At 35.3% G+C, this 13,618-nt stretch overlaps 1 protein-coding gene across 2 annotated transcripts in view; it reads left to right on the top strand.

The window, feature by feature from the left end:
- GUCY1B1 (guanylate cyclase 1 soluble subunit beta 1) overlaps positions 1–12,938 on the top strand; it is a 40,247-nt gene extending 27,309 nt beyond the window's left edge. For both annotated transcript variants that reach the window (XM_084286571.1, XM_084286570.1), the window contains 9 exons: positions 357–587; positions 2,522–2,638; positions 3,494–3,627; positions 4,409–4,606; positions 5,199–5,436; positions 6,319–6,459; positions 7,614–7,768; positions 8,359–8,485; positions 11,684–12,938. In XM_084286571.1, coding sequence (XP_084142697.1) covers positions 357–587; positions 2,522–2,638; positions 3,494–3,627; positions 4,409–4,606; positions 5,199–5,436; positions 6,319–6,459; positions 7,614–7,768; positions 8,359–8,485; positions 11,684–11,707 — 1,365 coding nt within the window. In that variant the 3' untranslated portion in view covers positions 11,708–12,938. The remainder of the gene's footprint in view (positions 1–356; positions 588–2,521; positions 2,639–3,493; positions 3,628–4,408; positions 4,607–5,198; positions 5,437–6,318; positions 6,460–7,613; positions 7,769–8,358; positions 8,486–11,683) is intronic.
- Positions 12,939–13,618: the final 680 nt, after the last annotated feature.

Genomic DNA, 13,618 nt, shown 5'->3' with positions numbered 1-13,618 from the left:
AGTCCTGTTGGGAGGCACATACCAATAAAAGCAAGCATAACCTGAGCCTGAATCCCTGATTTCAAGATGTACATTTCACTCATCACATATATATTATATTTGAATGATCATCAGTATGTTGTTCATGTGAAGAACAACTGTTGCTAAGCAAAGACACAATTCCTGCCCTGGAATTACAAATACTTTTTAAAATCAGAAATACTTACTAAAACACAGAATTTTTAAAGACACAGTTATCATTCTTGAATTTGTCTTTCTGGTCTAAATGTATCCCTGTCTTCATAGTAGCATTGCAGTTAATAATGAATAGAAGGGTTTTCAGTCTTTCATCTTTTCCTTCATTACTTTTTTTCTAGGTAATTCAACAGAGAAATGAGGAATGTGACCACATTCAATTTTTAATTGAAGAGAAAGAGTCTAAAGAAGAGGACTACTATGAAGACCTTGACAGATTTGAAGAAAATGGTACCCAAGAATCTCGCATCAGTCCCTATACTTTCTGCAAGGCCTTTCCTTTCCACATAATATTTGACAGAGATCTGGTGGTCACACAGTGTGGCAATGCTATATACAGAGTCCTTCCACAGGTTAGATAATTCTGTTACATAGTCATAGAGATGCCTTATGCTAGATGATACACAGCTGTTGTTTGTTTGTTTATTTATTTTAAAAGATGAGTAAAACAGGTTTAGGATTCTCTGTCTAAACAGCATTTCCATTTAAGTCTGTAACACTTGCTGTACTGTGCTCCTGTTGTTTGAAAAAAGAATACGAAAAATAGCCCTTAACCTGCAACAATTCTGTTCCTTAAAGATCATGTCTGTAATGTGCAGTAACAGACCAGAGAATAAGCTCAAACAGAGAATACCTGATCACCCACATGGCTCAGGTGTTAGCTTTTTTTTCCTTTTTTTATTTTATTTTTATTTTTTACTTTTCACGAGCCTGCTCCAAGATATATTTGTTGCAAAAGTGTTAGATTAACAAGTGGATTTATGACAGCATGACTTGTTGGCCTGTGGTTTAGGAAATAGTCTTGCACATACTTCTCTATAATGTAGCGGCAGGTGCATAGTCTGTATATATTACTTCACAAAAATGCCTTGATATGTACTTGAGGTGTCTGATGCACATAAAAGGAAGAGCTGAATAACAGAAGTTATATGCTTTCTTAGCTTGTGCATTATAAGCATCAATATTAGCTGAGGTGAGCCAAACTATGATTGTGATATAAATCTGTGTTCTGAACTGAATGCAGCTGCTGTGATTTCCTCTGGTTATTTGAAATAGAAGATCATTCAAAGGCCAATTTAATGTTATGTATTCTGTATATGAATAGGATAACTTGGTTCTTGCCTGAAAGGACAGAGAGTTTCTAAAAATAAGCAGTAGGAAAAAATTATACGATAGAAAGAAACAAAAGTAAAAGAATTAGGGCTACGAAGATGGTGAAAGGCCTGGAGGGGAAGACGTACGAGGAACGGCTGAGGTCACTGGGCCTGTTCAGCCTGGAGAAGAGGAGGCTGAGGGGAGACCTCATCACAGTCTACAACTTCCTCGTAAGGGGGTGTCGAGAGGCAGGAGACCTTTTCTCCATTAACACTAGTGACAGGACCCGCGGGAACGGGGTTAAGCTGAGGCAGGGGAAATTTAGGCTGGACGTCAGGAGGGGGTTCTTCACAGAGAGGGTGGTTGCACACTGGAACAGGCTCCCCAGGGAAGTGGTCACTGCACCGAGCCTGGCTGAATTTAAGAAGAGATTGGACTGTGCACTTAGTCACATGGTCTGAACTTTTGGGTAGACCTGTGCGGTGTCAAGAGTTGGACTTGATGATCCTTAAGGGTCCCTTCCAACTCAGGATATTCTATGATTCTATGATTCTATAATTAAAAAAATAAATGGCCTTTATAGTTATGTGGGCTAATATTGCACATATGATGTTGTATATGAATCATAGCCATATTTTTAAAATGCAATTTTACATTATTTACTTTTTCCTGCTATTGGCTTGTGGTGATGTCTTCCTGGATTTTGTGGAATGATTTGAAAGAAGAGCTTTGAAATTTTTCTCAAGGTCATTCATGGAACAGCTATAACTATTTAGCCTGCTGAGGATGGCCATTGGAATCCTTGCTACCAGATGACACTTTAGAGAATATGGATTACCATTGTAAAAGGAGTTACAGGGAGGATACTTAAGAGGAAAACACTGAAAAGCTTTTTTATACTTTTCTGTAGAATGGGGGCAGTTTGTCAGATAATTAATGTGAAATATCCTAACACAAATTTACAAGGTTATCTTGCAGGCTAGAGTTGTACTTTGAATTCTAACATACTTTTGTTGTAAAATCCTTAATTTGAAAGCCTTGTGTTGTAATGGAGAAATGTAAAAAGTACATGTTCTCTTCTGTTCAGTATTGTCATCTAAGCTAATTGAATATAATTACTCCATGTATACTTTTATTGTAAAACATTTCATTTTTTCTTTCCTTTTTTTTTTTTTTTCCCTTTACATTTTAGCTGCAGCCAGGAAATTGCAGTCTGTTGTCAGTTTTCTCCTTGGTCCGGCCTCATATTGATATTAGTTTTCATGGGATTCTCTCACATATCAATACAGTCTTTGTACTGAGGACCAAGGTAATTAGAGAATATTCACCTGGCTTTTCTATAAGTAAGTATGCTTTGGAGAGATAAGAAGTGCTGAAAAAGCAGAAGTATTCAGAAAATATTCTTTGAACAGTAGTAAGCTCAATCTCTTTTGAGTCTTGAGACAAGAAAAAGTGTCAGGTCTGAATTCATGTTCATTAGTTAGGTTAAATGTTTTATAGGAATGGTGAAGTATACTTACTTCATGCCTGATGGTTTCTGTGCAAGGGGCCAACCCCACATATGGCATATACCAAAGTAAATGTAGAAAGGTAATTATATGCACTTTTGCTTCATAACAATATGGGAGACAAATATGAAATTTTGCTTGACAAATATTGCTTAAGCCCATACATTCCTATACATTTCTGTACCCTTTTCTCTAGGGAGGGGAGAAGGCAGCAATGTGAAGCAATGCAGCATGTAGAGTAGAGCCTACTATGCCAAAGAGCCTGTTTATTTATAGAAAACTGTACCTGAGAGAAACCAACAAGATTTCTTAGAGTTTCTCCCAGGCACAATTAGAACTTCATAGAATAGGCAAATCTTGTTTCAAATGATTGTGAAGAAATCACACAGAAGAAAACAAGAAGTTATAAACATGAAGATAAAGATACCATGTTTTGTAACTTTGAAGTAGAAAATGATAGTATTAAAGTAAGGATAGTGTGCTGTGCTCAAATGATAATTGGGTTTTAACGTTGGGTGTAACTTTTAGACATTCTGACAGCCTTCATTGTGAAAGCACTTAACATACACATTGCGATAAGTAACACACATACCAATGCCATAATAATTGTGACTTTGCAAATAATTGTGACTTTTTTTTTTTTTTTTAATCACCAGGAGGGGCTGTTAGATGTAGAAAAACTGGAGTGTGAAGATGAGCTGACTGGCACAGAAATCAGTTGCTTACGCCTGAAAGGGCAAATGATCTACTTGCCTGAAGCAGACAGCATTCTCTTTCTTTGTTCACCAAGGTACTTTAAACCATAAGAGTTCTGTAATATTGATTTTCATTTTACAGTTACTAATTTTAAGAGCACTTATGAAAGTACTTCTACAGAGATTAATTGGCCCAGGTATTGATTTAATTGAATTTCGTTTATACTGAAAGAGGAGGTAGCATTTAAACATCAGAAGTTAGCTGATTATTAAATAATTCAATATAAACATTGAGATGCTCTGTCTTAGTTTGGACAAGTGAGAATATCTCATGATTCAGTGATTTTTGGCAAGTCTTGCCCCTTATTTCTTATTCTGGGAAAGCTGAGATGTCACTATGATTTAGTTTCCTATGAGGATTCATTTTTTGAGGATTCAAGCTTTAATTTAAAAGAGCAGTGATGTTTATAAAAAGGGATTGGGACTTGAATGGAAGGCTTTAGCTAATTGAGCTAGTATACCAGATTACCTCATTAATCTCACGTGTAAAAGTGAAACAGAGAGTGGATGAAGACAAGAAGAGTAGAGGCTACCTTAAGATAATCTCACTTTTATTTGTTCACTGAAGAATGTGCATTTCATATGTTCATGGAACTCCTCAGTAAGAATTCTGTATTTAAATTCAAAAATCAACAGACATGTTTTAACACAAATAAGGTAATTTGTAGAAGGAATATTTTATATATCTAACCAGAATTTTAGAAGTATAATTTTTTTTTCTGTTATTCCACAATCTCTGCTGTTCATCTGAGGTTTAAATGCTCCTTTGGCAAACTTAATTGTACCCATATTGCTATCTGTTTTTCCACACTGCAGTGTGATGAACTTGGATGATTTAACCAGAAGAGGGTTATATCTGAGTGATATTCCATTGCATGATGCTACCCGTGATCTGGTTCTTTTGGGAGAGCAGTTCAGAGAGGAATATAAGCTGACTCAAGAGCTTGAGATCCTCACTGACAGACTGCAGCACACACTACGTGCACTGGAAGATGAAAAGAAAAAAACAGATACGTAAGAACCAAATCCTGATTTTGATCTGAAACAGTCATAGCAATATGTTATTTATAGGTACCTTCTTCACAAAACAGAAGAATCTGGGAAGGAATATAAAAGATACGCAGCGCCAGTAATTTTGGAGTCAAGAAAGAGCATTTCATTTTAATTCGTTATAGGGTTTTCTGTAATTCAGATTGTCAAATGTCTTCTGCAGCATAGGCTGTAGCTCACACAGGTGTTTTGATGTCTCCTTCCTTTATACGGACAGTTATGAGAAGTGAACTGGCAATCCTTTTTGCTTTCCTAATTAACCTAAAATAGCAGTTTTGCAAGCTTTCTTACCTGCCATTGCTGTAGCCAGGTGAATCTGATGAATGCCCAAAATGTTACTATTAGACAGCATTCTATGGACCACTTACTATATCCTCTGTACCACCACGCTGACAGGTTAGTAGATATAGCAGAAATGCTTAAGGAGTAAGTAGAAATGATCCAAGACACTACTAATGGATCATGTCAGAAGAATTAATAATGTCTGCAATATGTAAAGTCCTTTCTTAAGTTTCTTTCTTTTTTTGCTTTTGTCTTTCTTTCCTTACTCATTTAGGTTACTGTACTCTGTTCTACCACCATCAGTGGCAAATGAGCTGAGACACAAACGTCCTGTTCCAGCTAAGCGTTATGACAATGTCACCATTCTCTTTAGTGGCATTGTTGGATTCAATGCTTTCTGTAGTAAACATGCCTCTGGAGAGGGAGCCATGAAGATTGTTAACCTTTTAAATGATCTTTACACAAGATTTGATATTCTGACTGATTCACGAAGGAATCCATTTGTTTACAAGGTAAGCAGAAAAATTTCAAGTAATTTAAACTGTGACTTTTCAATAATTTACTGTCATGTCTCTCTTTTCCATCTTTTGGACTTCAGGCTTTTGAAAGAAGTAGTTAGATTTGAATGGTGTTGCCTGATAATACATAGCTAAAGAAGAGTATGTTGTTTATCGCTAAGTGTGTGAAGGAGCACACAGGGCATAGTTTTCAGCAGTTTTTCTGCACAGTCACTGGTTGCGTGGATGTATAATTTTCTTTCCACATTTAGCAAATGTAAATACTTAAGTAAGCAGTTTGTCGTTCTGCTGACCCTATGCTTTAAGACATATATCTCAGTCTCCTGGTTGTAAATTATAACCTATTACTTGGTTATTCAATGTGATTTTCATTCCTTCAGTAGCAATGAGGTATAGTTGGAGATATGGTCGTTATGAGATACAAAAGTAGATATGTATGTCTCATATATATATATATATATGTGTGTGTGTGCATGTATATGCTTGTATGTTACATGTATGAAATCTATTGCTAGTTTTTACTAGAAATCAGTTTTATATCCTGTACCAAGTAAATAAGTGTGTGAGTCAAAGTAAACACGGCACTCAGTTTCTACATGAATTCTAGAAGACCCAAAAAGAGAGGCTGAAGTTCACATAATCAGTGTTATTTTAATTTGTTAATACACTGATTTTTTATCAATACAATAAATGCTTATCAATAACAAGAAGAGGTCATTAGAATTAGAATGATTTGAGTGAAAGCAAACGGAAAATATTTGAAAGGACAAGCCGTCTTGAAGGAAGCACTACATCCATTCTAGTACTCTAAAGTCCACAGTAAGAATTTTGTACTCAACTAATTGAACAATGCATGTCTTCCCTATTGCATAATAGGTGGAAACAGTTGGGGACAAGTATATGACAGTGAGTGGTCTACCAGAGCCTTGCATTCATCATGCACGATCTATCTGTCACCTGGCATTGGATATGATGGAAATAGCAGGCCAAGTTCAAGTAGATGGTGAGCCTGTACAGGTTAGTAAATGTGTGGGCTTGAATGAAGAGCCTGTTCTTTGATATGATGATAATGCTTTGGTAAATACCATAATGCTAAAGTCCCAGTCTGTGCAAACTTTATTCTGAGACATATCTCTACAAATAATATGAAGAGTCATCACATGTAGATGTATTGTGTATAGTTCCTCAGACCTTAAAATTATGCTTAACCATTTAAAGAACTAAATTAGGTCCACGTCATGTGTGTTTGTTTTCTGATCTTTTTAATCTAATCAACAAATTTGCACTGTGCATCAAATACAATTAGTTGAGTCTTCTTCATCTCAATGAACAGAATGATAGTATCTCTTGTTGACATTTGCAATTGTGCTTGAGATCCTCTTGTCAGCATGGGAAAATAATTGCATTATAAATAGAAAAGTATGGTTCCATAGGCAGTTACATCTATGATTCTAACAGTAGTGTATATCAGTGGCAGTTCAGTCATTATGGGCCTTTTAAAGGTGTTGGTGCATTAATATAGGATTGATGAGGCTGCATTGACCTGTCCTCATCAAAAAGCTCTGAGGGCAAAATAAATAATGAGTTTGATACTAATTGCTATTTATATGAAGCCTGTTTCTCTAACACTTAGCTTAGGTCTGTGTTTTTCACTTTTTCAGTGGGCAAGGAAGTGAGAAGGTTTGATTTGGGGGCTTTACAGTAGCCATAATGTGCTATAAGAATTAGTTTCTTCAAACCCCTGTACTTGAGCTTTTAAGTGCAAAACACCATATTTCCTCTGAGAAACAGTCTTTCTCTTGGCCTAAACCATCCGTTTCTGCATCTTTGAGAGCTCATTAAACACAGACCTGCAGAGTATGCCACTCTCTCCACTTATTTTTATTTCACAGTATGTAATAGCAAAATGGCATGGTGCATGTTAGAAAAATATGTTTGTTCTTTCTTGTGGAAGGCAGAGACATAACACTACAATAATAATAAAAAAATAAATAAATAAAGACACAAAATGCAAAACTTTGAAGAAGCTGGAGTTGTCCACTGAGGGGGAAAAAAAAAAACCACAAATAACAGCTAGTAAATGGAAATGGCATAATATCTGTATTTAGTTGGAAGCAGCAGATTAGCCACACTGATTTTAAATATTCAAGCATTATTTTTTCTCTCTAAAGATAACAATAGGAATCCATACTGGTGAGGTAGTCACAGGTGTCATAGGCCAAAGGATGCCACGTTACTGTCTCTTTGGAAATACAGTCAATCTAACAAGCAGAACAGAAACTACTGGAGAAAAAGGAAAGATCAATGTCTCTGAGTATACATACAGGTGAGTGAGTAACCATTTTTACTGCTGTTGACATTTTAAAGCACTTTTTCCGTATAACATCAAAGTGTCTTCAGAACTGATAGTGATAGGAACATATCAAAACATTAGAATCAGAGGATTACAGAATGGGTTGAGTTGGAAGGGATCTTAAAGATCACCTACTTAATTCCAACCCCTGCCATGGTCAGGGACACGTCCCACCAGGCCAGGTTGCTCAGAGCCCCCATCCAATCTGGCCTTAAACTCCTCCAGGGATGGGGCATCCACAGCTTCTCTGGGCAACCTGTTCTAGTGCCTCACCACCCTCATAGTAAAGGACTTCTTCCTAATATCTAATGTAAATCTATCCTTTTTTAGTTTAAAATAATTTCTCCTTATCATTTTGCATTATTTAAGTGTATGAGTTCATATGAAACTACTGCAGAGTCTATTATGATACAACATTATTTGTATGCAAATATAATAATGATCTGAAGATAGACTTGACTGTTTTGTTAAGTTGCTCATGTATCTGTATGTGTAATATTTTATATAGTGCATGGCATGTGTGCATAGTACATAGATTTACATGTTTTCTCTTTCAATTTCAGGTGTCTTATGACACCAGAAAATTCAGATCCTCAGTTCCACCTGGAATATAGGGGTCCAGTTTCTATGAAGGGTAAAAAAGAACCAATGCAGGTTTGGTTTTTGTCCAGAAAGAGTACAGAGACAGAGGTATGACTAACCAAAGTGTATTTTTTTTAAACACAGTATAAATATGACAAATTTAATCTAAACCACTGAGATCCATTTGCATTTGCAAAATAAATGTTCCCTGGAAGAAATGAACAGTTTTGTATACACTTTCATTAATGCATTTATTATCTTGACAGCAGATTAAAGGCCGTGATTATTTGCCTTTGGAGTTTGTGCAGTCCCTGAAAGAATACTTTCATATTTTAAAAAGTCCTTGAGGGAATGCCAAGCATTTAAATATTTATCTCTCTCTCTCTTACGGATTTCTCCACTGTAGTAGATTTTGCAATATAATGTCCATTTCTGTTTAGCTGACATGTCTGGTTATCAGCACTTCAAAATTTACCATTTGATTTCTTACAGTGAGTGATTAAATGTGCCTTCAAATATTTAGGCAACAGTACAGCAACTACTTGCAGGCAAATTTTCAATTGATGTGTGTGGTTTTCTGTTAATTTCAGATGGATCTGCTTGCTTGGACAGACTGTAATAGAGGTCTTACTTTAAAAATATACAGGGTGAAAAATATGTCTTCTGAATGACATATGAAACTAAATCCTGCTGTCAAAATGACATAGTGTAAAGCTCTTCAAGCACTAAGTGGTCTTTTATGTCAATTTCAGAAGTTTGGGCACGTAGTAACCAAAATCTTATTAAAGGACAATGAAATTTAAACTCATAAGTGGGCTACAAACTTAGACACTTAATCAGGTTACTGTAGGCCAGTTGATTTGCCATAGCTGAGCAGGTGCATACATTCCACCCATTGCAAACAGGGGGAAAAGTGGGTAAAAGTAATACACATAGCTTGAAATTTGTCCTGAAGTAATACAAAAAGGTTCTAAACTAATGTATTTTATCTTAAAAATACCAGACTAAAATAATGCAAGTCATCAGTAACCTTCACTGAACTGAGAAGTCACAGAGAATTAATTGTACTTTTGAATTCTCATGTGCTTCTGAAAATGAAATTTAGGCTGCTAAACCATTTGGGATCTTTAGGAAATCGGCTTCAGCTTTAATACCACTGGTATCCAAGTATATGAATATTGACATTTTAATGATAACTCCCAATATTAACCCCTCAGTATTAAAATTCAGGGGAGAGCCTGTACTTAAACTCTACTGAAGTCTGTATTTTAGTATTACTTGTAATAATATTCTGGGCACCACTTTTGATAGTACTTTTCTGACTTTATTCTATATCAAGGTTAACTGTAATTTCACATGGGTACCATTTTTCAAATCCATACTTGTATATGAAATATATTTTAATTAAACACCTTAGATTTTTTTCTGCATTAAAAAAATTATGTCCTATCATTTGTATCAGGGAATATTGTAATTTGAAATGTAAAACTTCAGATGAGTACTGAGTCAAGTTTGTTTTTTTCCATGTTTCAATCTCACATGACTTTAGGTTCAGGAAATTTATGATTTTAAATATTGCCATTTCCTTTTAGAGGTCTTGTATAATATCTGACAGCAGCCCTGAGAGGTACCTGCTGTTACCATTATTTAATAATTCAGCTTTGTAGAGGGGGACATAGGGGCAGAAATACACCTGACAGAAAACTGCTGTCAGGAGCACTTAAGAGTCACAGTTTAAGCACACTTGAAAAGTCTCTCTTGATTTTTGTTAGTTACAGTTATATGTATAATTATCATACACAGAAGGACTTCCCCCATCACAGGTATCTCTTTTATGTTGTAGTAAGTTTCAGAGAATAGGAAAGTAGAAAGATAACTCATGTGGTGAATGAAACTGATAATCATTTTGTCAGAGGTGACTTTGAAAGAAGATCATTCTCTAATGGTCTTTTCATTCTTTTTCACTCCCTGCACCATTTCATCTGTCCACACACAAAAAGATGCTCTGAGATTTACTACTTTAAGATTTCCAAACTGTTGTTATTTCTGGCACTTTACAGTCTGTATATAATAGTTGTAATCCAAAAGTAGAAAACAGATAACAAACTTTTTATGTTGTATTACCTTAGAGTAATTGCTTTGCAAAGGTACAGTTTTGGTTTTCTTTTCAGATACTTACTCCGTCTGACGTTTCAAATATATACACATGCTTATGTTTATTATCATGTGTAGTGTGATTAATTTCAGTGGGGGCCATTCATAATGATTAATATTGCATGTTAACATATATTCGGAATCTACATGTTATATATATTTCTTGAATGGTCACTCCAGAATATTGCAGGAACTGATTTAAAGAAGTAAACCTGAAAATATTTTTAAGTCATCCTGAAGATATTTCTGCTGATAATTCTTTTACTGTGAAGTTTTCTACCTCCAATATCTTTAAATCTAGATTTGAATCACAGTGATGTGTTCCCTTCTTCATCATATGTCTAAGGGATTGATAAGCTCAGCATTCACAAATCTGTTAGCATAATGTTTTACCCTGAAGCCCAGTAATTGATATATGGTGGGGAAAGAGGACAAAATGGTTACAACTGGCATAGAGGTATGAAACCAAGGTCTAAAATATGCTGTGTGTTCACTGAGCCTGTAGAATGTGATAGGGTTGGAGCAACTCATCATACTTCAGACTTGGTTACCAAGTTGGCATCTCTATTGTGAATGAGTAGCATCTATTTCTGGGAAAGATCTGTTTTACTTGAATCACTCACTGTCTGTTCAGAACGCTGCTCCTTTACATTATTCCCACTTAAGGTATCTCTTCCATATTACCATTCCAACAAAATTTAGAATTGCATCAGAAACGTACATAGAACCAAAGCAACTCTGACTACCTACTTGTCTGCTTGCTTGCATGAACAGCGGTTCAACTGCAGCTTCTCTCACGAGAAACTGACTCATAAAACATAAGGCTTGCAGAGAACCTCAGATGTCTGACTGCAATTTCCATCATTCCCCTCTTCCAAATATGTTTTTCTCCCATGTCCCCACATTACTAATTGGAACAAGTTAAAGTATCTCAGAGCTAGTAGTTCACCAGGGAATGTAAGAACTGCTACGTTCTTACATACAGCAAACACATACAAAATAAATGCTTGTATTAACTATGCTCTATTATTTTTATTATTTACTAATACTGGTTGCAAGTTGTCAAACATATTTTGTCACTACATTGATCCACTATGTTGTTGCTTCAAAGAAAATCCCTTACTTTTCAAATTCTACTTGCATGCACTCAAGGAAACAAAGCAAGATGCTTTCTGAGCTGAGGGAAGAGGAAAAGGATGCTGAACAGGGTGCAATACTGTCTCCAAATAGAGGGCCAGGCAGTAAGGATGAGTTTATGGATGTTACTTCACTTTATATCTTCCATTCCTGTGTGCAGTAACATTGTCTTTTGCCCTAGTCCTGAAATCATACTCATCATTTTCCTCCAGGCTTGCTTGCTACTTTTTCCTTAGTGTTTGGTATTGTTATATCTCTGCTATGGGCATGTATTTCAAGCTTTCCTTTTTCTTTTTGATATGCGTTTTTGCATGTCAGTTTTATGGCCCTTCCTATCACCAAATAATACCGAATAAAAATTGCATAATATGCACGCCATAAATAACCACTTCAGTCTGATGCTTCACACCATCTTCATCTCCATCTTTGCAGTACAGTGGTTGCAAAAATCAGTGACATTTCTGGAAAGATGGGAAGCATTTCAATTGTTTGGCAGAACGAAGAACCTAAAGAACTATTTGTAAAAATAATACATAAAGCACCATTATGAAAGCTATTCTATAAAACTTGTTTATCATATTTACTTCTGCTATTACCATGCTTCCTGTTCATTTTGTGAATAACACTTGATGCACTGTTAAAACTCGGTTAGAAAAAGGTACCTCTTTTGATGTCATCCTGCATTTTGGCTTTGTAGACACTAAGTAAACATTGTCTATGTTGAAAGGAGGCGGTTGTTTGTCTGACACTGCCATTTGAAGCATGTTCTGATGTACTTTTACTGAATTGCTGTTCTCTTGCAATGTATTTTGCATTGTTTTATATTAACTAAATTAACTTGTCATGTTAATAATAGTTTGCTGGACAATTTTAAGCCACTGATAGTGCTCTAATTCTTTTCTGATAGAGCTCCCAGAATTGACAGGCATACTGCTAGAACATGATTGTCATGGTTGCCTTTTGTTTTGGTCTCTAATTTTTAGAAATAATTTTATATTATTCCTGGGGAGAACCTGATGGTATTCTTGGCATCATGGCATAATTCAAAGATATATAACTTGTAAGGGGACATAGTGTCTCCTATTTTACCAGCTGATACATTTGGTAAAATTGGACAAGGTTTCAGATGTGTTTGACCTTCCATAACTTCAATGTATGGTGCATTTTTGCGTGAATAATATCCATTCTTATCTGTTTGACATTTCTGAATATTTGCATTATAAAATAGGATAGTGCAATTACTTTGTGTATAAAAATTGTCTATCTACTATACTTTATGAACACAGAATATATATGTATAAATGTTTCATGTTAATGTGCAAAATAAATTGCAATAAATTATTTTTTCCACTGACTTGTAGAAATCTTAGAGTTTTCTTTTTAATGAAAGTTTCATTTTAGTGTTGCAGTTGATACAAAACAAGCATGTTCTCCATGTTGTAATTCCAAGTTCACGATTAAGTAATTTCTCAAGTCATTGTTCCAATGTGTACATATGTTTAAGAGTCTCCCACATTCAGGTTTGTGGATAACATCCTCCGGTTAAAGTACTGTTAAAAATGTGTAGATTAGTGCTCCAAATATAGTAGAAGAGATCACAGAAACACATACATGGTATTTCCTCTGGAAAGTCTTCAAATAAATGCTGCACTCAACAGCTAAAAATAAAATTGCTTAAACATTTCTCTCAGATAACTTTGGGTATTTAGTTCCTTAGTGTGTGCTCTCTTGCCTCTGATTTAAATATAGTGATTTACTTTTTCAATAGAGGCTCTCTAATTGAAACATGAGGTAAAATAACTTAAAAAATCTGATTCAAAGGCATTTACAAATACATCTACTTTATCTTAGTATTGTTTTGTTAAAAAAAAAAAGGAGAAAGAAAACAAGGAGAAGAAAAGTGAAAGCAGCAATGAAACTACAAATTACAGAATGCTTAGCTGTTTCTAA

This window comes from Netta rufina (assembly GCF_964035555.1).
Source record: "Netta rufina genome assembly, chromosome: 4".
Lineage (NCBI taxonomy): Eukaryota > Metazoa > Chordata > Aves > Anseriformes > Anatidae > Netta > Netta rufina.
Note: the sequence above shows the minus strand (reverse complement) of the source record. Positions and strands in the feature narration are given on the sequence as shown.